Source organism: Indicator indicator, chromosome 29 (genome assembly GCF_027791375.1).
Source record: "Indicator indicator isolate 239-I01 chromosome 29, UM_Iind_1.1, whole genome shotgun sequence".
NCBI classification, from domain to species: domain Eukaryota; kingdom Metazoa; phylum Chordata; class Aves; order Piciformes; family Indicatoridae; genus Indicator; species Indicator indicator.
Genome location: NC_072038.1, coordinates 835,887 through 860,539, shown reverse-complemented (window position 1 = coordinate 860,539; position 24,653 = coordinate 835,887). Strand labels below are relative to the sequence as shown.

General features: G+C 53.0%; 1 protein-coding gene across 1 annotated transcript in view; it reads left to right on the top strand.

Moving 5' to 3' along the window:
* STX8 (syntaxin 8) overlaps positions 1 to 24,653 on the top strand; it is a 152,485-nt gene that overhangs the window by 23,495 nt on the left and 104,337 nt on the right. Inside the window, exons 5-6 of the mRNA XM_054393932.1 lie at positions 717 to 841; positions 1,973 to 2,065. Coding sequence (XP_054249907.1) covers positions 717 to 841; positions 1,973 to 2,065 — 218 coding nt within the window. The remainder of the gene's footprint in view (positions 1 to 716; positions 842 to 1,972; positions 2,066 to 24,653) is intronic.

The following is a 24,653-nucleotide window of genomic DNA, read 5'->3' as shown; positions in this document are numbered from 1 at the left end:
GGATAATTAGTGGTCTTGCCTGATTTGCTTCTTTATTAATGAACCAGTCCTTTTGCTGATGACAGCTTTCAGGCTGTGTTTCAGTGTGGTTTGAAGTGCGTTTGATCCTACAGCAGATCAGTCCTGAATTCAGAGTGCATTGGGTTGGAAGGGGCCCTCCAAGGTCATCTTGTCCAACCTCCCTGCAGGCAGCAGGGACACCTCCAACCAGAGCAGGCTGCCCAGGGACACAGCAAGGCTGATCTTGAATGTCTCCAGGGACAGGGCCTCAAGCACATCCCTGGGCAGCCTGTTCCAGTTTCTCTCCACCCTCACTGTGCAGAACTTTCTCCTGATGTCCAACCTGTATCTGCCCTGCTTCAGTCTCAAACCACTGCTCCTTGTCCTGTTCCCAGCATCCCTCTTCTCAGGGCAGTTTTGGATGCTGTCTTCTCCATGCACACAAGATTTAATGTCACTCTGGAGATCTGAATTGGTCAATGCTTTTCCTGCTTTCCCACCTCTGGGCAGTGCTGTGGAGCCTGGGAGGTGTCTTTGTTCCTGGAGATGTTCCTGGAGGGTTCTTCTTGGCTAATTCCTTCTCTGATTGCAGAGAACCTGGTGGAGCGCGGCAGGTTTTCCCCCACTGAGGTTCACCCCCACTGCTGGCTGCCACCCGTGGGTCACACCAAGAGGGAGTTCTGGGTTCAAAATCATTGACAGAATTTATTTTTCAGATCTAGCCTCATGACTGGAGGGGTCAAACGTGGTGTCACCAACCCATGGCTCTTGGAAGAATCAGAGGAAACCCGAGGGCTTGGCTTCGATGATCTCAGGCAGCAGCAGCGGAGGATCATAGAAGGTACAAGAATCTTTCTGGTTCTTATGAGCATTGCCAGGGCTCCAAGAGGAGCACTTCTTGGAAAGTCAATGCAGTAACCTAGGATGAGGTTTTATTGCCTGCAAAGGTCGTAGAATCACAGGATTGTTGTGGTTGGAAAAGTCCTTTAAGATGGGAGACATTCAGGGTGAAGCTTGATGAGGCTCTGAGCTACCTGATCTAGTTGGGAACGACAGAATGGTTTGGGCTGGAAGGGATCTTAAAGATTATCCAGTTCCAGCCCCCCTGCCATGGGCAGGGACACTTCGCACCAGCCCAGGATGCTCAGGGCCTCATCCAGCCTGGCCTTGAACACCTCCAGGGTGGAGGCATCCATGACCTTGCTGGGCAACCTGTTCCAGAGTCTCACCATTCTCATTGTAAAGAATTTCTTCCTCATCTCCAGTCTCAATCTGCCCTCTTCCTGCCCAAAGCCATTGCCCCTCATCCTGTAGTGACAGGACAAGCCCTTGCCAAAAGTCCATTCCCAGCAATGGTGTCGCCAGCAGGACCAGGGAGGTGATTGTCCCCTCTGTGGGACACTGGTGAGACTACATCTTGAGTACTGGACTCAGTTTTGGGGCCCTCACTCCAAGGAGGACATTGAGGAGCTGGAGTGAGTCCAGAGGAGGCAAGGAAGCTGGTGAAGGGTCTGGAGAGCAGGGCTGGGGAGGAGCAGCTGAGGGAGCTGGGGGTGTTTAGTGTGGAGAAGAAGAGACTGAGGGAAATCCTCATTGCTCTCTGCAGCTCCCTGACAGGAGGTTGCAGTGAGGTGAGGGTTGGTCTCTTTTCCCTAGTATCAGGAGAGGAAATGACCTTAAGTTGTGTGAGGGGTGGGCTAGATTGGAGATGCTGAAAAATGTCTTTGCTGCAAGAGTGGTCAGGGATTGGCAGAGGCTGCCCAGGGAGGTGGTGGAGTCCCCATCCCTTGAGGTGTTCCAGAATTGTGTGGCCATGGCACTTGGGGCCATGGTTTAATGGCCATGATGAGGTTGGGTGGATGGTTGGACTGGATGATCTTGGAGGCCTTTTCCAACCCAAACAGTTCCATGGTTCTGTGTCCTGGGGTGTCAGCAGTCAGTGTAATTTACCATGGGCTGTTTTCTGGTGCAGAGCAAGACGCTGGGCTCGATGCTCTTTCTTCCATCATATCCCGGCAAAAACAGATGGGGCAGGAGATTGGGAATGAGCTGGATGAACAGAATGGTGAGTACAAGATTCCCAGACTCCTTTGTATCTGAGATCATGATGTGTTTCTTTCACTCCTCACACAACTGCTCTGCTCTTTGCCTACAAAGCAACAAGGCCACGCTGTGAAGGCTTCTGTAGGAGCAGCCACTGCAGACTGGATCTGCTCCTGACCTGTTTGTTGTGTTGCTCTGAGTGCTCTGTCCATGTCCTGCCTGGACAATGCAGGTCACTTGATGTGTTTTTTATCACCTCTGCCTTCTGAGAGGAGAGCTTGGTGATGATTTGTGCTAAGTACAGCTTAGTTCTGTGCTCAGGCTTTTGCATGTTTCACTTTTATGGCTTTTTTCCTGGTGAGCTTTTCTGTCTTGCTGGGTTTTACTCGAGCATTGGTGTGTTGGGGATTGGTCTCTTCTCTCAAGCAACAAGTGATAGGAAATGGCCTCAAGTTCCCTAGGGGAAGGGTTAGGGCACTTCTAAGCCTGGAAGTGTTCAAATCCAGGTTGGGTGAGGCCTTGAGCAACCTGCTGTAGTAGGAGGTGTCCCTGCCCATGGTAAGGGAGTTGGAACTAGGTGGTTTTGAAGGTCCTTTCCAGCCCAACCCAACCTGTGATTCTCTTACAAAAAAGTCATGACAAGAAGGACACTGAGGGGCTGGAGCATGTCCAGAGAAGAGCAGCAAAGCTGGTGTGGGAGAAGAGCCCAACCCCCACCTTACTCCAGCCTCCTTTCAGGGAGTTGTAGAGAGCAATGAGGTTTCCCCTCAACCTCCTCTTCTCCAGGCTAGACAACCCCAGCCCCCTCAGCTGCTCCTTACTAGCCCCGTTCTCCAGAACCTTCCCCAGCTTCATTGCCCTTCTCTGGACCCTCTCCAGTTCTGTCTTACAGAGAGTTCTAAAGCCTAGAGCAAAGCAATTCTCAGCTTTCATGTGAGCAATGTTTTGAGCTCCAGGCAGCTCTCCCAAAAGATGGAAACTGTCCTCTGAGTGCTCAAGGTAGAAAGTGCAGAAGATGGCCTGATGCTGACTGTGGGCCAGCTCCTGAGGTTCTGCCTCTACTTGTCACTGTCCCAGAATCGTACAGTGGTAGGGGTTGGAAGGGATCTCAGGAGATCAAGTCCAAGCCCCCTGCCAGAGCAGCATGCATCCAGGTGAGTTTCCAATCTTTCCACAGAAGACTCCACAACCTCTCTGGGCAGCCTGCTCCAGGGCTTCAGCACCCTCAGAGGAAGTTTTTCCTCCTGAGACTGAAACCCATCAGCCATGCTGAATGTAGCCTTTGCAGACCTGTAAGCAGGCTAGAAAAGGTGGGAGCTGCTCTGACCCTTACAAACAGGGCCCAGATCCCTCAGCTCTTGGCTTCATCACCACCCAGCAAGTGGAACCTCCATCTTTGCTCTAACTTGATGCAGTCCCTTCATGATTTTCCTGTGGCTCCAGGGGTGTGTGGTTGGGGATTTCATTGCCACAGCCCCACTGGAAGAGCTAAAATCCTTCGTGATGTTTTCCAGGGGCTGCTTTCCCTGTGCAGAGCTTCCTTCATGCCCTGTGCTTAACTCTCTGCAAGGCTGTTCCCAGGCACTCTGCCAGGGCCCTGGCACTGCTGCAGGGTCAGGGTGAGGAGAGCTGCCCAGTCATTTCCCCTGACTCAGGGTCTCTCCTTCCCAGTGCTGAGTGATAACAGCATCGTTTCTGTGTGTGTGGGAGGCAGGGGAAGTTCATCTTCCTCAAGTGCTGCACCAAGATTGCTTTTTGTCTGAGTCAAGTTTTCCATCAAATTGACCTTTTCTGCAGGAAGCTTCACTGCCATTTCCCTGACCTGCTTTGGACCTTCCCACCTGCTGCAGCTCCTGGTGAGGCTGCACCTCGAATCCTGGGTTCAGTTTTGGGCCTCTTACTCCCAGAAGGGCTTTGAGGAGCTGGAGCATGTCCAGAGAAGGGCAACAAAGCTGGGGAAGGGTCTGGAGAACAGGGCTGGGGAAGAGTAGCTGAGGGAGCTGGGGGTGTTCAGTGTGGAGAAGAGGAGGCTGAGGGAAGACCTCATTGCTCTCTACAGCTCCTGAGAGGAGGCTGCAGTGAGGTGGGGGTTGGTTTCTTCTCCCTAGTCTCAGGTGATAGGATGAGAGGAAATGTCCTGAAATTGTGCCAGGGGAGGTTCATGTTGGAGATGAGGAACAATTTCTGTGCTGCAAGAGTGGTCAGGGATTGGAAAAGGCTGCCCAGGGAGGTGGTGGAGTCCCCATCCCTGGAGGTGTTCCAGAAACCTGTGGCCATGGCTCTTGGTGGTATTGGGCTGATGGTTGGACTGGATGATCTTAGAGGCCTTTTCCAACCCAAACAGTTCTGTAATCCTAACTAATTAGGTGTCTTCAGCTTCTTCTGGTGTCATGATCAAATACATCTTAATTCAGAATTAGCTGAGAACATTTGATAGTTACTGAAACAGACCTTAGGGAGCTAGAACCTGTTCTGACTTGCCAGGTAACTTGTTCTTCAGGCTTGATTTTCCCTGCTCTGGCAGCTCAGGCTCTGTTCTCTTGGGATATTTGGACTTCCCAGGTGATGGAGGTGGCCTGAGGCATTTTCCCTTGGGTGCCAGTTGGTGTAGCTGTGCATTTGCAGATGCCCAGGCACTGGAGGCATCCTGATTAATTCTGCAGAGTTTAGTTCTGGAGGAGAGGTGGTACCTGTGACTTCCTTGTGTCTGTGCAATGGTTGACAAGTGAGCAAAGTGGGCTCCTAGGAGGGTGCTTGCTCTGTGGTTTCTATTTTTCCTTCACTGTAGGTTGACAGACAGTAGTGAGGAGCAATCTAGAGGTTTGTAGAGGGCATCCTGCAGACAGGCCTGGCTGTGGTGGTTGCTGGGCTCTCCAGAAGAGTTGCTCTCTTCTCCTTGGGCACACTGGGTGCCACCAAGCCTTGCTCCTCAGCAACATGTTCCTGTAGCACTCATCTCTGCTGTTGCCTCTGACCTCCCTCTGTGGTCATCAGACACCAGGAGGGATTGCTGAGTCCCAGGCTGGTTTGGCCTGGAAAGGGCCTTCAAAGCTCACTGGAGATCATCCAGTCCAACCCCCCTGCTAAAGCAGGGCACCCACAGCAGCTTGCCCAGGAGCACAATGGCCCAGCTGGGTTTGGAAGCTCTCCACACAAGGAGACTCCACAACCTCTCTGGGCAGCCTGCTCCAGGCCTCCAGCACCCTCACAACAAAGAACTTTCTCCTTCTCTTCAGATGGAACCTCCTGGGTTCCAGTCTGTGCCCATTGCCCCTTGTGCTGTCCCTGGGCACCACTGAGCAGAGTCTGGCCCCAGCCTCTTGCCCCCCACAGCTCCTTCAGCTCTTGCTGAGCATTGCTCAGCTCCCCTCTGGGGCTGCTCTTCTGCAGGCTCTCAGCCCCAGGGCTCTCAGCCTTTGTTCCTCACAGAGCTGCTCCAGGCCCCTCAGCAGCTTTGGAGCCATGAGTTCTGTAGAGACTCCAGCCCTGTCCTAGCTGCTGCTCTGCACCCAGAGAGCAGCACTCTGGTCAGGCAGAGGTGAGTGGAAGTGTCTGTGCTGAGGCAGGGACTTGTGCAAAACAGGCTCAGAAATGGCAGCACAGCAGGGCTGGGATTTGCTCCCTCCTAGGGCAGAGTTTGACCTCAGGTCTCTCACATCCAGGGCAGAGAGCCCAGCTGCTTTGAGGACATTTTCCGTGGCTGTTACAGAGCCCAGAAGGAGCCCTAAAATCGTTTCACATTGCTGGTTATTAAGACCATTTTTGCTCTAATACAAACTAATTAGCCTGGTGGATGGAAGCTGTTTGAGCTCTGAGGCTGCAGCCAGTGGGCTCCTGGCTGGATCACATCATTGTTAGCATCAGTTTGTAAATAAGAGATGATTGAAGACCAGGCCAGTTCAAAATGCTCAGGATCTTGTCTAAACAATCTCTGTGTTCATCAGATTGATTTACAGCCCTGCAAGCTTTGCCCCCCTCCTGAGGTGGCTGAGTTGTCTGCTCCTTGGATTTGGAGGTGCCCAAGGCTTCTGGAGAGAGGCTGAGCACCAGCAGGTTCAGGTTGTCTGCAAACCTCCTCAGAGGAGCATCTGGTTTTGATATTCTGATGGAAATGAACCATCCCCAGCCTGATTGACCTCCTACTATGCAGGCAGGTTTGGGGTTTGCTTCCTGAGCTTATTGTGTGGAAGAGAAACAGCTTCAGGTTTCCAGGGGACGTGTTCTGTTGGACTGAACCTTGGGGGGAAATTAACAGCAGTGTTCCTAGAATCACAGAATGCTTGGATTGGAAGGGATCTGAAACTCATCCAGTTCCAACCCCCCTGCCATGGGCAGGGACATCTCCCACCAGCTCCAGGGAGGGGACATCCACAGCCTCCCTGGGCAACTTGTTCCAGTCTCTCACCACCCTCACTCTCAAGAATTTCTTCCTAATCTCCAGTCTCAATGTGTCCCCTTCCTACTCAAAGCCATTGTCCCTCATCCTGTCACTCCCAGCTCTTGTCAAAAGTCCTTCCCCAGATCTCCTGTAGCCTCTTCAGGTACTGGAAGTCTGCCCTAAGGTCTCCCTGGAGCCTTCTCTTCTCTGAACAGCCCCAACTCTCCCAGCCTGTCCCCATAGGGGAGGTTCTTCAGCTCTCTGATCATCTTTGTAGCCTCTTCTGGACCCTCTCCACCAGTGTGATGTCCTAATGCTGGAGGCACCAGAATGGATGCAGTGCTCCTGTGCTGTGGATGGTGGTGTTCCATTTCCTGAGGAACTTTTTAGTCTGGAGAGGAGAAGACTGAGAGAGGATTTAATAAATGTTTGTAAATATCTGAGGGCTGGGGGTCAAGAGGGAGGGGACAGGCTCTGCTCAGCTGCACCTTGGGATAGGACAAGGGGCAATGGATGGAAACTCCAGCACAGGAGGTTCCACCTCAACATGAGGAGGAACTTCTTCCCTGTGAGGCTCACAGAGCACTGGAACAGGCTGCCCAGAGAGGTTGTGGAGTCTCCTTCTCTGGAGCCTTTCCAGCCCCATCTGGATGTGTTCCTGTGTGACCTGTGCTGGATTCTCTGCTCCTGCTCTGGCAGGGGGGTTGGACTGGATGATCTGTTTGGGTCCCGTCCAACCCCTGACATCCTGTGATCCTGTGGACCTGTCAAAATCAAACACACTCATGCTTACTGTCAGGAGGTAGTTTTTAACTGTTTGGAGCAGGGTTGGAGTTGTCTGCAGTCCATAAGGAATGTGGCCTAGTGCTGGATGATGAAGATAAACCCAAATATTTGGTACCTGTCAAGGAAGTGAGCCCTGTCTGTGCTGCCTGCTGGGGCATCGACACTGAGGTGATGCTGAGTGTACAGTGGACTGAAAAAAAAGTGTATTTAGAGCAAATAGCTTTAGGTAGAGCATTTCCTACCCTCTAAAGTACCTGACTGAGTTGCTTGGGTGTTTATTTCTCCATCAAATTCTGTGCTGTTCTTACAAAGAGCACTGGAAGGCCCTGGGGAGCTGCTGCAGGGTGGATCTGTCCCAGTGCTGGCTCGGCAGCCAGGTGAGAACTGACACAAGGACCTCTGCACCAAGGGCTGACAGGGTAATTTTCCCAGTGTTGGCTGATGTGGAGCAGCAGGAGAGAGGTGTGAGATGTTCTGGCTGTGGGCTTCACAGAGGGTTGCTGACAGCAGAGGTAGGAATAAAGTGTAAGTGTCTCTGTGCTTTCAGGTGCTGGTGGGATGGTTTCTAGGAGCCAGACTCCCCTGGGAGAGCTCTGGTTCAGCAAAGCAGTTTGTGAGTATTGATGAGATGAGAATCATGGAATCACAGAATGTTAGGGACTGGAAGGGACCTCTGGAGATCATGCAGTCCACCCCCCCTGCCAAAGCAGGGTCACCTGGGGCAGGTCACACAGCAACACATCAGGCAGGTTTTGAAAGTCTCCAGAGAAGGAGACTCCACAACCTCTCTGGGCAGCCTGCTCCAGGGCTCCAGAACCCTCACACCAAAGAAGTTTGTCCTCATGTTGAGGTGGAACTTCCTGGGTTCCAGCTTGTACCCATTGCTCCTTGTCCTATCACTGGACACCACCAAAAAGAGCCTGGCACCTGCAGCTTGACACCCACCCCTCAGGTAGTTACAGACATTGATCAGTTCCCTTCTCAGTCTTCTCTCCAGACTAAAAAGCCCCAGGGCTCTCAGGGAAGGAGAGGTTCAGAGAAGAGGGAGAAGAGAAGGAGAAGGGAGGGAGAGGGGAGGAGGAAGAAGGGAGAGGAGAGGAGAGGAGAAGGGAGGGAGAGGGGAGGAGGGAGAAGGGAGAGGAGAGGAAAGGAGAGGAGAGGAAGGAGAAGGGAGAGAGGAGAGAAGAGGGGAAGAGAGAGGGAGAAAGAATGAGAGGAGAGAGAAGGTGGCTGTGATGGGAAAACAAGGTTATTGAAGAGTGAACAAGCTGGTTTGAGAAGGAGAGGGCTTTTGGTACTAGGACTGAGTCAAGCTCAAAAGGAGCAGGAGGGGTTGGAACTGGATGATCCTTGGGGTCCCTTCCAACCATGACAGTTCTGTGATTCTGTAAATGGATTCTCAAAGACTGGAACAGGCTGCCAAGAGAGGTAGTTGAATCCCTGGAGGTGTTTCAGATCCATGGAGATGTGGTGCTAAGGGATCTGCTTTAGCACCAGCCTTGGTAGAGTTAGAGAATGGTTGGACTCAGTGATCTGGAAGGTCTTTTCCAGCTGTAAGTGCAGAGTCCTGCATCTGGGAAGGAAGAATAAACTGCAGCAGTACAGGCTGGGAGGGGATCTGCTGGAGAGCAGCCCTGTGGAGAAGGACCTGGGAGTGCTGGGGGATGACAAGTTCTGCATGGGACAGCAATGTGCCCTGGGGGCCAAGAAGGCCAATGGGGTCCTGGGGGGCATTCAGAGTGTGTCCAGCAGAGCCAGGGAGGTTCTCCTCCCCCTCTACTCTGCCCTGGTGAGACCTCATCTGGAATATTGCATCCAGTGCTGGGCTCCCCAGTTCAGGAGGGACAGGGATCTGCTGGAGAGAGTCCAAGGGAGGGCTCCAAGGATGCTGAAGGGACTGGAGACTGCCTGGTGAGGAGAGGCTAGGAAAGTACTGGAGGGCTGCTGGAAGGTCTGCCTGGAGCCTTCTCTTCTCCAGGCTCCTTTCAGTGTGAAGCAGCATCACTTGGTTGAATCCAGTCCATATTTAAGCACAGACACTGCTGACTTGGCTTGCTCCAGCACAGCCAGGTGATGCAGGTCACTGCCCAGGGTGGTGGTTGGCACACTGCAGCATCTCCTGTGTCCCATAGCACAACCCCCAGGCCCACCCCAGTGCCCAGGCACCTTCCTGTGCCATCACATCCAGGCTGCTCTTGGCTAGATGAGAGGCTGAGAGCCCTGGGGGTGGTTAGTGTGGAGAGGAGAAGACTGAGAGGGGATTTAATAAATGCTTATAAATATCTGAGGGCTGGGGGTCAAGAGAGAGGGGACAGGCTCTGCTCAGCTGCACCCTGGGATAGGACAAGGGGAAATGGATGGAAACTCCAGCACAGGAGGTTCCACCTCCACATGAGGAGGAACTTCTTCCCTGTGAGGCTCCCAGAGCCCTGGAACAGGCTGCCCAGAGAGGTTGTGGAGTCTCCTTCTCTGGAGCCTTTCCATCCCCATCTGGATGTGTTCCTGTGTGACCTGTGCTGGATTCTATGCTCCTGCTCTGGCAGGGGGGTTGGACTCAATGATCTCTGGAGGTCCCTTCCAACCCCTGACATCCTGTGATCCTGTGAACAGTTTGCCACTTCCCCACACAGTACCAGCAGATGCCACCTTTCCTTTGGGTGCCTTTCAGAGCCCTTGCAGGCCCAGCTGGAGCAGGCAGGACACAACCTGGCCACAGATAAAAGCTTCGTCCTTGTGCAGCGCTCCGGGGCTGCTGCCTGCTCACACACACACACAACACACACAGCACACACACACACAATCAGCCTGGCTGGCCTCTTGGCACTGCTCACATTTTTCCTTGACTAGCTGAAGCTGTAAAATAGCTGCTCAACATTTGTCTTCTCAATTATGTGGATTTTTCCACAGTTACTCAGTCCCTACCTCACCCACACCACGGTGGGGAGAGGCGGGGGGGGGGGGGGGGAAGCTGTCTTCCTTCATCTGTGCTCACACTGATCAGAAAGTGCAGGAATCACCACTAAAGGAGGGGAGGGGGGAAGGTTTTAACTCTTTTTAGGTTTGTTTTGCTTTGGTTTTTTGAAGCCTTTCAAGGTTTGTTTTGTTTTGTTTTGTTTTTTTTTTTGATCAGAAGGATGATCTTGAAGATCTTGTTGGTTAATCCCCATGGTTAGTTTTCTAGCAGGAGAGATCCAGCAGGGATCTGAGGCTCAGCTTTTAGCAGGAGAGAGTTTCCCATCTGCTGCTTGAAGCATTCAAGTTAAACTGTTTTAAGAGAAAACAAAACCTAGCTGTAATTGTAGGGATTTCAACACTCTGATGACTTTTTTCCATGTTAATTTAGGTTGTTGGTTCCTCCCCCCCAAACCCCCCTGCCCTGCTGAAAAGAAAAAAAAAGAAATCTCAAATTGGGACCATGGTGGAGGGGTGGGGGAGGTGTTTTGCTTGCCTGCTTTCCCACTTCTGAAGGGTGGCTGCTGCCTGTCGTGGATGGTAAAGAAAGGAGCAAGGCACCAACTGGGGCTGTTCTGCTTTGCAGTCCCTGCTTGGTGAATCATAAAGCTGGCTGGGAGCAGCAGAACTTCTGGAGCCTTGATCTTAGAAGTGCTGCTTGCAGGGAATAAAGGCAGGAAAAGGATTCTCCCTTTGCTGGGAGGTCAAAGAAATGGGTCCAGGAGATCCTCTGTTCAGGCACTGTCTCCCAGCACAGCCTCGTAGGGAAGCTCAGGCTCTGTGGTGAGGTGAGTGGGCAGTGAGGTGGGCTGAGAACTGGCTGAAGGACAGAGCTCAGAGGGATGTGATCTGTGGTGCAGGGTCTAGTTGAGGCCTGGTGCTCACCACAGGTCAGGACTGGGTCTGGTTCTTCAACATCCTCATCAATGGCTTGGGTGAGTGTCCCCTCAGGCAGTTTGCTGATGGCACCCAACTGGGAGGAGTGGCTGACAGCCCTCAGGCTGTGCTGCCATTAAGTGAGAGCTGGCCAGGATGGAGAGCTGGGCAGAGGGAACCTCATGAAGGTCCTGCAGGTCCTGCAGGGTCCTGCACCTGGGGAGGAACAACCTCCTGCAGCAGGGCAGGTGAGGGGAGACCTGCTGGGGAGCAGCTCTGCAGAGAAGGAGCTGGGAGTGCTGGGGGACAACAAATTCCCCATGAGCCAGCAGTGTGCCCTCATGGCCACAAGGTCAATGGTGTCCTGGGGTGCAGGAAGCAGAGTGTGGCCAGCAGGTTGAGGGAAGTTCTCCTGCCATCTACTCTGCCCTAGTGAGGCCTCATCTGGAGTGCTGGAGCCAGTTCTGAGCCAGTTCAGCAGAGACAGGGAACTGCTGAAGAGAGTCCAGGGGAGGCTGCAAAGCTGCTGAGGGGCCTGGAGCAGCTCTGTGAGGAGCAAAGGCTGAGAGCCCTGGGGCTGAGAGCCTGCAGAAGAGCAGCCCCAGAGGGGAGCTGAGCAATGCTCAGCAAGAGCTGAAGGAGCTGTGGGGGGCAAGAGGCTGGGGCCAGACTCTGCTCAGTGGTGCCCAGGGACAGCACAAGGGGCAATGGGCACAGACTGGAACCCAGGAGGTTCCATCTGAAGAGGAGGAGAAAGTTCTTTGTTGTGAGGGTGCTGGAGGCCTGGAGCAGGCTGCCCAGAGAGGTTGTGGAGTCTCCTTGTGTGCAGAGCTTCCAAGCCCAGCTGGACATTGTGCTCCTGGGCAAGCTGCTGTGGGTGCCCTGCTTGAGCAGGGGGTTGGACTGGGTGATCTCCAGAGGTCCCTCTGCTTTCTGCCTGACTCAGGAAGGTTTTTGCTGTGTGTTGCAGCCAGGCTCCCAAATGCTCTCTCACTTGTTCCCTTCAGCTGCTGTTTGGTGTGAGCAGGCTGTGGCTCACAGGCAGTGACGTGGCAGTGGCTCTGGGCACTCTTTTCTTCCTGAACCATTGAGCACCACTTAGACTAAAAATAATGATTTTATTTTAAAATATTTGCTATTTGTGGCAGTGCAGCTCCAGAGTTCTTACTGCAGTTTCTGCTTGAGAACACTCTGACTTCAGTGCTGCTCTCCACTCCTCAGAGCGTTTGGGGAGGATTTATGGGAGGAAGAAGTCACTGCCTGCTCTGTCCCACATCCCTTGATAAGTTGCTTGCCTAGGCATGAGTGGAAAGCAGGCAATCTCCAGGCTCAGGAGAGGAGTCATGCTTGGTAGGAACCATGTGCTCTTGCATCATGGTGATTTCAGTGAGTGGCTGCTGGCTTCTTAATGGATTTCCCAGAAAACTTGGAGGGTGGAAACCTGAAGCATTGCGACACAGGAGAGAATCAGAACCCCATGTTTCTGGGCATGTTGTTGTCCTGAGGCATTGCTGGAATCCAAAGAGTGCTTTGAACTGGGTTTGCTCATCACCAGCAGGATTGGTGAGGGCTCTCAAGCAGATTCTCCTGGTTTTCCCATTAACCCCACAAGTGCTTCCAACTCAGCTCTTCCTCCTGTCTTTGCATGTAGAAAATATCCTCAGTCTGCTCTTCTCCTAGATGCTGAAGAGAAGAGAAGGCTCCAGGGAGATCTTCTGGTGGCCTTGCAGTGCTTCAAGGGCTGATCAGAAAGCTGGGGACAGACTTTTGAGCAGGGTCTGATGTGACAGGGCAAGGGGGGATGGTTTGGAACTCAAAGAGGGAGATTCAGGGTGCAGAGAAGGAAGAAAGCAACCTGAGGTGAGGTTGGAGTAAGGAGGGGGCAGCCTCTTCTCCTTGTTTGGGTAGGAAAAATCCTGTGAGGTAAAGCCCAACCATCAACCTGCCACCACTGTGGCCATCAAACCATGGCCCCAAGTGCCATGGCCACACATTTCTTGAACACTTCCAGGGATGGGAACTCCACCACCTCCCTGGACAGCCTGTTCCAATCCCTGACCACTCTTGCAGCAAAGAAATTTTTCCTAATACCCAACCTAACCCTCCCCTGGCACAACCTTCAGGACAACCTTCCTGTCACCTGGTAGGATTGCTCTTCACAGAATCACAAAATCACAGAATTACAGAATTAACCAGGTTGGAAAAGACCTTCAAGATCATCCAGTCCAACCTATCACCCAATAGCATCTAATCAACTAGCCCATGGCACTGAGTGCCTCATCCAGGCTTATTTTAAACACCTCCAGGGATGGTGACTCCACCACCTCCCTGGGCAGCACATCCCAATGGCCAATCTCTCTTTCTGGGAAGAATTTCTTCCTCACATCCAGCCCAAACCTCCCCAGGCACAGCTTGAGACTGTGTCCTCTTGTTCTGGTACTGGTTGCCTGGGAGCAGAGCCCAACCCCCACCTGGCTACAACCTCCCTTCAGGTAGTTGTAGACAGCAATGAGGTCTCCCCTGAGCCTCCTCTTCTCCAGGCTGCACACCCCCAGCTCCCTCAGCCTCTCCTCACAGGGCTGTGCTCCAGACCCCTCCCCAGCCTCATTGCCCTTCTCTGGACACATTCAAGTCTCTCAATGTCCTTCTGAAATTGAGGAGCCCAGAACTGGACACAGCACTCAAGGTGTGGTCTAACCAGTGCTGAGCACAGGGCAGGATGACTTCCCTGCTCCTGCTGGCCACACTGTTCCTGATGCAGGCCAGGATGCCATTGGCCTTCTTGGCTACCTGGGCACACTGCTGGCTCATGTTCAACCTACTATCAACCAGCACCCCCAGGTCCCTTTCTGCCTGGCTGCTCTCCAGCCACTCTGACCCCAGCCTGTAGCCCTGCACAGGGTTGCTGTGGTTAATATGTAGAACCCAGCACTTGGACATGTTCAATCTCATGCCCTTGGACTCTGCCCATCTGTCCAGCCTGGCAAGGTCCCTCTGCAGAGTCCTCCTACCCTCTAACAAATCAACACCTGCCCCCTTGGTGTCATCTGCAGTGATGATGGACTCAATGCCCTTGTCCAGATCATCAATAAAGATACTGAACAGGATAAGGCCCAACACTGATCCCTGGGGGACACCACTAGTGTGGTGTAGTCATGTAGTGGAACGTTCAAAGTGTGAGCAGCAGCAGGTGAGAAGCTGGATGGATGCTCTGAGAGGGCAGATTCCATCTACTTCCAGCTAAAAAAATCCCTCCCAGGCTGGTGCTGAAGCTACTGCAGTCCTGCTCCCTTACTGAGCAGGCCTGACAACAAGATGCACTTGTGGCATCTGATGGAAAACTGAGGGACTCCAGCACGTTTATCACTTGCCTGGCAGCTCCAGTTCTCTGCTGCTCTGTTCTGCAATCACTAAATGGGACGTATGGAATCACTTTGGGAATCAGCACCTCTCAGAACTAGGGACAGAGCTGGTTGCTCCAAGTGGTTGTGTGTGTCTAGGTCGATGTTGTGTGGTGTTGGAGAGGGAACTGTGGCTCTCTGCTGCTTTAAATGCTGCTTAGATGCTGTCAAATCTGCTGAGGGTCCCAGCCTGGCAATGGCAGGTGACACCTGGTTGTGCTCAGATGTTGAGGTCCTTTGTAAGGTGCCTGTGCACAGCCCATCATAGAATGGGTTGGGTTGGGAGGGACCTTAAAGCTCATCCAATTCCAACCCCCTGCCATGGGCAGGGACACCTCCCACCAGCCCAGGGTGCTCAAGGCCTCATCCAACCTGGCCTTGAACACCTCCAGGGAGGGAACATCCACAGTCTCCTTGGGCAACTTGTTCCAGTATCTCCCCACCCAAACTGGAAAGAATTTCTTCCTCATTGCCAGTCTAAATCTGGCCTTTTCCAGCTCAAGGCCATTGTCCTGTCACTCCCAGCCCTTGTCAAGAGTCCCTCCCCAGCTCTCCCTATAGCCCCTTCAGGTACTTCCTTGCAAGCTTGGGTGGAACAAGTCCTGTGGGTACAACCTTTTCTCTTTACTTGTTGATGGATTAAAATGGGATCCATCCCTGTGCATCCCAAACCAAGCAGGATGTGTTGTGAATCATATTCTGCCTTGCACCATGGCTCCTGCACTTTGCCATTTCCCCCATGACCTCTGGGTGTGGATGTGATGGGCCCCAGTTCACTGCCTCTTTTGTTAAGTCATCAGAAACTGAGTCAAGCAAAACCCAGAAGGGCAGGACTGCAGAGAGATGAGCCAGATGGAACCCGTTGGAATTATCTTGGAGGGTAAAATCCCAGAATCCCATCATGGTGGAGGTTGGAAGGGACCTCTGGAGATCATCCAGTCCAAACCCCTGCTCAAGCAAGGCACCCACAGCAGTCTGCCCAGGATCACAATGGCCAGGGCTGGTTGGAATCTCTCCAGAGAAGGAGACTCCACAACCCCTCTGGCCAGCCTGCTCCAGGCCTTCATCACCCTCACACCAAAGAATTTTCTCCTCTTCTTCAGATGGAACCTCCTGGGTTCCACTTTGTGCCCCTTGCCCCTTGTCCTGTCCCTGGGCACCACTGACAAGACTCTGGCCCCATCCTCTTCCTCTCACCCTGTAGGTATTGATCAGCATTGGGAAGAAATCCTCTCGTAGGAGAGTTGTACAAGTTTTTGGCCATGGGAGCAGACAGAATTCCTCCTCATCCCAGCAGAGCTGAGCAGGGATCACTTGAGCATGCAGGGAGTAAATCACACTCTGGAGAAGAGCTCTGTAATGGGAACCGTCTGGCAGCGCAGGGCACTCGCCGAGATGTCTCTTGGCTGCCTACATCACATTGTTCTGAAACGACTCCAGGGGTGTTTGATCTCAAAATTTAGTTGGAAATTTTCTCCTCAGGACCAAGTGTTTTGCTGAAAAATGCTGGTTGGGGTCCAGGGTTTTCAGTCTGAAACATCTGGGCCGGACGGCCTCGCTCGAAGCTCAGGGTAGGGGTTGAGGAGTTACCTTTCCCAGTGGGATGTGGTGGATTTGGCCTTAGGATAGTGAGGCAATGGGGTCCCCAGGTCTGCACTTGAAATGTGGGTGGATTGACCCTGGGAAACAGAGACTCCAGAGCACCATGTGGCCACTCAGCTGAACCTGCTGCTTTGGTCTCTCCGAAGTCTCGGCAGAAATGAATCACACAGAGAATGAGAGAGTGGTAGGGGTTGGAAGGGACCTCAAAAAATCATCCCTCCAACCCCCCTGCCAGAGCAGGGTGACCTAGGGCAGGTCACACAGGAGCACATCCAGGTGGGTTTTGAATCTCTCCAGAGAAGGAGACTCCACAACCTCTCTGGGCAGCCTGTTCCAGGGCTCCAGCACCCTCACACCAAAGAAGTTTCTCCTCGTGTTGAGGTGGAACCTCCTCTGCTCCAGCTTGCCCCCATTGCCCCTTGTCCTATCACTGGACATCCCTGAGCAGAGCCTGGCTCTGTCCTCCTGACACTGTCCTGCACATCTTTATCAAGAGGAATGAGGTCACCCCTCAGGCTTCTCTCCTCCAAGCTAAAGACCCCCAGCTCCCTCAGCCTGTCCTCAGCAGGGGGATGTTCCTCTCCCTTCAGCATCTTTGTGACTCTCTGCTGGACTCTTTCAAGCAGTTCCCTGAGGTCCTTCTTGAACTGAGCAATGCTGTGTGGAATGTTGGCTTCCACTACTGCCACAGATTTTAGAAGGTTGGCTTTGGTCTATTTTGGGCAGACTCTAGGTGAAAACAAGATTGGATGTTAGGAACAATTTCTTTGCTGTAAGAGTGGTCAGGGATTGGAACAGGCTGCACAGGGAGGTGGTGGAGGTGTTCAAGAAGTGTGTGGATGTGGCACTTCAGGTTGTAGTTTCATGGTGATGGCAGTTGGGTTGTGGTTGGACTCGACGATCTTGAAGGACTTTTCCAACCTTTATGATTCTAAGATTACATTTGATGGTTGTAGCAGTGTGACAGGGAGGGATCATTCCAGGCTGTGGCACTTCAGGACAGTACCCCAAGTGATGGAAACTGAGGTGGAACTTCTCCATCGTGGTGCTTCTTGCCTTTTGAACTCCTGCATCCCACTTGGGCATCATAGAATTAATGAATTGTTTTGGTTGGAAAGGACCTTTGAGAACATTGAGCCTGACTGTTACCCCAGCACTGCCAGGGCACCACTCAACCATGGCCCTCAGCACCACAGCTCCAGAGATTTTAAACCCCTCCAGGGATGAGGCCCTGGGCACTATGGGCCAGACCTTGACAACCCTTTTGGGGAAGAGATTGTTCCTCATGTCCAGTCTAAACCTTCCCTGACAGAACTTGAGGCCATTGCCCCTCATCATGTCACTTGCTGCTTGGGAGAAGAGACCAATCCCCACCTGGCTCCAGCCTTCTTTCAGGGTGCTGTAAAGAGCAATGAGGTCTCCCCTCAACCTCCTCTTCTCCTGACACCCCCAGCTCCCTCAGCTGCTCCTCCCCAGCCCTGTTCTCCAGACCCTTTCTCAGCTTGGTTGCCCTTCTCTGGACATCTTCCAGGCCCTCAATGTCCTTTGTGGAGTGAGGAGGCCAAAACCAAACCCAGGATCTGAGATGTGGCCTCAACCAGTGCTGAGCACAGGAGGACAATCCCAGTCCTGGTCCTGCTGGCCACACTATTGCTGATCCAGGCCAGGCTGCTGGTGGCCTTCTTGGCCACCTGGGCACACCCTGGCTCCTCTCCAGCCAGCTGTTGATCAACACCCCCAGGTCTTTTTCTGCCAGGCTGTTTCCAGCTGCTCTTCCCCAAGCCTGGAGCCTTCATTGGGTTGTTGTGCCCCAAGTGCAGCACCCAGCACCTCCCTGGTGTATCTGTGCTCACCATCAGTGCCTCTGCTGCCTGCTGCTCTGTTGCCATCTCACCATTTGCTGTCTCCCAGTGTTATCCAGTTGCCACGCAACGGCGGGTGGGCAGCACCTGGCTGGAGCTGGGCTTTCAAGCAATGTTTGCAGATAAGGTGGGGATTTGCCAAAGAAAATGAGCAGTGTGAATGGAACTGCAAAGTGGCCTCCTGAAACAGGAGATGTAAATGAATAGAACATCAGATAAGCTGGGAGGACAGCTTCCTTCTGGTGGAGCTTAGGATATAGACTATTCCTTATGTAACAGTTCCCATTAGAAACGAGGATTGCACTTGGAGATGGTTGCTGGGACCAGGCTGCCTCTGAGCATCAGGCTGTGGTTGGAGAGAGAAGGTGGTACACAATTATGTGCTGAGGATCAAAGAGTCTTCCAGTACCTGAAGGGGCCTTAGGAGAGCAGTAGAGGGGCTTTTGACAAGGGCTTGAAGTGACAAGATGAGGGGCAAGGGCTTTGAGCTGGAAGAGAGGAGATTGAGACTGCAGATGAGGAAGAAATTCTTTCCAGTGAGGTGGGGAGACACTGGAACAGGTTGCCCAGGGAGGCTGTGGATGCCCCTTCCCTGGAGGTGCCCTGGAGGTTGGATGAGGCCTCCAGCAACCTGGGCTGGAGGGAGGTGTCCCTGCCCATGGCAGAGGGACTGGGGCTGGATGATCTTGAAGGTCTCTTCCAACCCAACCCAACCCAACCCAATCTGTGATTCTGTGCTTGGGCCTAGATCCTGCTCTGCTGGTGCTGCTGCAGCTGGGTGGCAGCTGAGCTCATTGTGGACCAGCTGGGTTTTTCCCACTGTCTTGTGGTGCTTCACCAGTCAGAGGTAATTGCAGTGGTTGGTTGAACTGGTTTAGCTTTAGTCTGGTTCTTCCCACCAGTTAAACTGCTGGGACTTCACTTCTGATGGGAAACTCCTCCCCCCCACTTGGTGCTTGGTTGCAAGAGGAACTGCGATGGTTCAGCTGCTGGCTGCTGTGGGTGGTGAGTTTTCAGTGGGAGGAGAAAGACTTTCATGGCTGGAGACCACAGGACTCCTGTGAGGGAATCTCTGAAGGGTTGTGTGAAATCATTGTGTTCTTCCTTTGGCTTACAGGGCTGAGCCTTCCTCCACAGCAGCTGGGGCTTCCTCCTGGAGCAGAGAGGTCAGAGATTCAGTGGTGTTGAGTGTGGAGGGGGAAGAAAAGCACTGACAGGAGAGGTCCTTCCCATCTGGGTGCTGTGGTGGCTGAAAATGACTCAGTAAATGACTCCTAGTAACCTCCTGTTCTTCCTGAGTTCATTCTTATTCCAGAGGCTTGTCTCATCCCTCCAGGTCCATTCCCTGCTTTCTCAAACTTGTTTTCAATGTTTCTTATGAGTTAGACCAGAACTTGAGACAACAGAGTGATCCTGAGCAGTGGTTGTCCTGATGGAGCTCCTGCATCACTGAATCCCAGACTGGTTTGAGTGGGAAGGGACCTTGAAAGCTCGTCCAGACCAACCCCTGCAGTCAGCAGGGACAGCTGCAACCAGAGCAGGTTGCTCACAGCCCCAAACAACCTGAGCTGCAATGGTGCCAGCCATGGGGCAGCTCCCACCTCCCTGGGCAGCCTCCTTCAGAGTCTCACCACCCTCAGGGTCAAAGTTTTCTTCCTTCTCTCCAGTCTGAATCTTTCTCTTTTAGTTTCAAACCATCCCCCCTTGTCCTGTCACAACAGGCCCTGCTCAAAACTCTGTCCCCAGCTTTCTTACAGGCTTCAGGAGAGAACCTCCTGAGTTCCAGCATCAGACATTGGTCTGGTTCTCATACCCCAGCCAAACCTTTTTGTAGTGACAGCTGAAGGAGGTGGGAGCTGAGCTGGTGGCTGCAGCTGTCAGTGTGTGGCAGCTTCTGTATGGTGAGAGGGGTTCAGAGGGGTGAATGATTTTTGTGCTCACTGGTGCTGCTCATATGCAGCCTGCTCTGTCCTCTGCCTTAGAAGCAGCTCTTCTGGGGACTCTCTAGGAGGGGTCCCTTCTGGGGACTCTTCAGGGAGGGTCCCTTCTGGGGACTCTTTTTGGAAGGGTCCCTTTTGGGGACTGTTTTTGGAAGGGTCCCTTCTGGGGACTCTTTAGGAAGGGTTCCTTTTGAGGACTCTTTAGGGAGGGTCCCTTCTGGGGACTCTTTAGGAAGAGTCTCTTCTGGTGACTCTTTTTGGAAGGGTTCCTTCTGGTGACTCTTTAGGAAGGGTCCCTTCTGGTGATTCTTCAGGAAGGGTCCCTTCTGGTGATTCTTCAGGAAGGGTCCCTTCTGGTGACTCTTTAGGAAGGGTCCTTTCTGGTGACTCTTTTTGGAAGGGTCCCTTCTGGTGACTCTTTAGGAAGGATCCTTTCTGGTGACTCTTTTTGGAAGGGTCCTTTCTGGTAACTCTTTTTGGAAGGGTTCCTTCTGGGGACTCTTTAGGAAGGGTCCTTTCTAGGGACTCTTTAGGAAGGGTCCTTTCTAGAAACTCTTTAGGGAGGGTCCTTTCTGGGGACTGTTTAGGAAGGGTCCCTTCTGGGGACTCTTTAGGAAGAGTCTCTTCTGGTAACTCTTTTTGGAAGGGTCCCTTCTGGAGACTCTTTAGGGAAGGTCCCTTCTGGGGACACTTTAGGGAGGGTCCCTTCTGGGGACTCTTTTTGGAAGGGTTCCTTCTGTGGACTCTTTAGGAAGGGTCCCTTCTGGGGACTCTTTAGGAAGGGTTCCTTCTGTGGACTCTTTAGGGAGGGTCCCTTCTGGGGACTCTTTAGGGAGGGTCCCTTCTGGGGACTCTTTAGGGAGGGTCCCTTCTGGAAAAAAAGGGAGGAGTGGGGGAAGCAGAATCAAGTCATTTAATAGGTTTCCGTGTTCCCTTGTGCCTTTCCCCATCTCCTAAAGATGACAAATGTCAGTTACATTTCCCTTTGGCCCTGGGGGAAGCAAACAGGAGTCTCCAGCTGGAATTCATGAAGCTTTGTTGGACAAGTGAGCAGTGTCAGGGGCTTGTGGTGATCTCCCTGCAGCACAAGTGGTGTGCTCAGAGCCAACAGCCGGTTCATGCACACTTAAACTGTCCTGAACCACCACCCTCCCCAGAAATTCTTCATCCTTCCCATGTGGGAGAGAAAGCACAGCAGAAAACAGTTTCAAGAGGAGAAGTCAGAAACCCTCAAGGTGGGTTTTATCCCTTGTAAAATGAAGGCACAGCTTCTCCTCTTGCTTTAATGTTAACGTGCTGGAGAGAGCTGAGGTTGTTCAGTCTGCAGAAGGTTGCAGGGAGACCTTAGAGCAGCCTTCCAGTACCTGAAGGTGCTGCAGGAGAGCTGGGGAGGGACTTTGGACAAGTGCTGGGAGTGGCAGGATGAGGGACAATGGCTTTGAGCTGGGAAAGGGCAGATTGAGACTGGATATGAGGAAGAAATTCTTTCCAGTGAGGGTGGAGAGACACTGGAACAGGTTGCTCAAGGAGGTTGTGGATGTCCCCTCCCTGGAGGTGTTCAAGGCCAGGCTGGATGAGGCCTTGAGCAACCTGGGCTGGTGGGAGGTGTCCCTGGCAGTGGGTTGGAACTGGATGATCTTGAAGATCCTTTCTAACTTAAACCATTCTGTGAATCTATGAATTTCTCAGATTTATTTGAGATATCTCCTTGCCTCTGCTTCGTCTTCTCAGTGAGCTAGAGGGAAGTTGGTATCTTAATTATCACTTCTTGGTAAAATCCCAGAATCCCATCATGGTGGAGTTTGGGAGGCTCCTCTGGAGGTCATCCAGTCCAACCCCCCTGCTAGAGCAGGGACACCCACACAGGATCACAATGTCCAGGTGGGTTTGGAATCTCTGCAGACAAGGAGACTCCACAACCTCTCTGGGCAGCCTGCTCCAGGCCTCCAGCACCCTCACAACAAAGAACTTTCTCCTTGCTCAGGTTCACAATGGCCAACTGGGGTTGGAGGTCCTTCTCTGCAGAGCTGCTTCCCAGAAGGTCTCCCCTCACCTGTCCTGGTGCAGGAGGTTATTCCTCCCAGGTTGCAGGAGGTTATTCCTCCCAGGGCCTTGCACTTGTCCTTCATGAGGTTCCCTCTGCCCAGCTCTCCAGCCTGGCCAGCTCTCACTCAATGGCAGCTCAGCCTGGTGGGTGTCAGCCACTGCCTCCAGTTTTGGATCATCAGCAAACTGCCTGAGGGGATGCTCTGTCCCTTCATCCAGGTCACTGAGGAAGATGCTGAACAAGCCTGGCCCCAGCCCTGGCCCCTGTGGGGCACACTGGACAAGCTGTTGGCTTTGTGACAAGAATCACCCAGAGGTGCCCCTGTCCCCTCTTGCAGAGGCAGGAGGTGCCCACGCAGGCTGTAGGCACAGGCTCTGGGAACCTGCTGCGGTCATGTGGCACCAAGCATGGTACCAGCTGCAAGCAGACCATGATGCCTTCAGGTCAGGCAGCTTGTCCTGGGGCTGCTGAGCCCTGGATGGCCTGGGAGAGCCGCGGAGGTGAACTCTTCCTGAGCGCTCTCCTGCGCACAGGAAGGGGAGGCGGTGTGTGCGCAGCAGGCGGGGAGCTGGCAGTGGGGCCAGCGGATCCCAGCTCGCTGCATTCCTCCAGCTACTCCCCAGGGTGCTGAGCAGGATGATGGATATCTCAGCAGCTTTGTTCTTTGTTTGCCTTCTAACACTGGAGGAGTTTAAATCACGGGGAGAGAGGGCTTGACACGTCTCCAGTTACACAAACAAGCGGTGCTGCGCTCGCTGGGGCTGAGCAGTGGGGCTTGGGGAGAGGGGAGCACAGACCCCAGATCACAGGATCCCAGCACAGGGGGTTGGAAGGGACCTCTGGAGATCATCCTGTCCAACCCCCTGCCAGAGCAGGATCACCTCGAGGAGGCCATATAGGAATGCATCCAGGTAGGTTTGGAAACGCTCTAGAGAAGCAGACTCCACAACCTCTCTGGGTAGCCTGCTCCAGGTCTCCAGCACCCTCACACCAAAGTGTTTCTTCATGGTCAGATGGAACCTCCTGGCTCCCAATTTGTGCCCATTGCCCCTTGTTCTGCCACTGGGCACCACGGACAAGAATCTGGCACCAGCCTCTTGCCCCCCACCCTTTAGCTCTTGCTGAGCATTGCTCAGATCCCCTCTGGGGCTGCTCTTCTGCAAGTGTTGCAGTTGCCAGAGTTGAACATCAGAGCTGAACATCATTGTGGGACAGTCTGCTATGCTGTGCTTGCAACTGGATCTCAGCCTTTGCTCCTCACAGAGCTGCTCCAGGCCCCTCAGCATCTTTGTAGCCTCCACTGGACTCTCCCCACTAGTTCCCTGTCCCTCTTGAACTGGGGAGCCCAGAACTGGTCCCAGGACTCCAGATGTGGCCTCCCTAGGGCAGAGCAGAAGGGTAGGATAATGCAGTTCTTTGGGAAAGGTCTTTCTTGGAGTCACAGCTGTGCCATGGGCATTAGGTTTGGAGGTACTGTAAATCCTGGGGCATTGTTTTGGAGCTGGGATGCTTCCCAGTGTGTGCCTGCTGAGGAGGTCATCAACATACAGCATCCGAGCCTGGATCCTGATTACACATCCTGGGTGTTGTCAGACACTCACTGAAAGAAAATAGAAGCTGTTGGCTTGCCCCTCAACTTGGGCTGCCTCTTTCTCTTACAATAACAGTTCTTAGGGAAACATTAATTTGTTCCAGCTTCCATGGAGCTCCCTCCTGTCCTCCAAGCCTCAACAAGGAAAAAAATACGACTGCGTAGGTGCAGCCTCACCAAAGTGGGAGGTATCAGGTTGCAGATCCCTGTCTGATGCTCAGCAGCAGCACTTAGCTTTGGAGAAGTCCAAGCTGTGCTAGCAGAGGTGATCTCTCCCCTACACCTTAGAACAGCTCATTTCTGACTGGTGGGAATAGTTGTGGTCTACTGGTTGAAACTTGGGCTTGGCCAAGGACTCTAAATCTGTGGACAGGGCACTCTACCTTTCTCTTTGTTTTGTGGTCCCCCCAAAAAGGTCTTTTCCCTGTTAGGATGCTTGTGAGCTTCAGCTGCTCTTCTCTGAACCCTGCATGGAGTTAGTGTGCTAAAAGCCTGTGAGATTCTTTGATGTGCCCTGAGGTGCATCTTATTTTGGTTCTTCATATTCTGTTCACCAGCTGATGATCATGGAGCTCCTAGCATGTGACTGTAGGGATCAAAGATTCCAGACTGGTTTGGGTGGAAAGGGACCATCTAAGCTCATCCAGTCCAACCCCTGCGTTCAGCAAGGACATCTGCAACCAGAGCAGGTTGCTCACAGCCCCAAACAACCTGACCTGCAATGGTGCCAGCCATGGGGCAGCTCCTACCTCTCTGGGTGACCTGGGACAGGTTTGACCTCAAGGTCAAACATTTCTTCCTTCTCTCCACTCTCAATCTCCCTCTTTCAGTTCCAAACCATCCCCCCTTGTCCTGTCACATCAGGCCCTGCTCAAAAGTCTGTCCCCAGCTTTCTGCTCAGCCCTTGAAGCACTGCAAGGCCACCAGAAGGTCTCCCTGGAGCCTTCTCTTCTGCAGGCTGCCCAAGCCCAACTCTCTCAGCCTGGCTCCCAGCAGAGGGCTTCCAGCCCTGCCAGCATTGCTGTGGCCTCCTCTGGCCCTGCTCCAACAGGTTCATGTCTTTCCTGAACTGAAGATGCTCTCCAGCACCACTCTGGGTAGCTCTGTGTCATTCCCAGGGCTCCCAGCACAAGCTGTGCTGTGGCTCCTGGTTCCCACCTGGATGCATTCCTGTG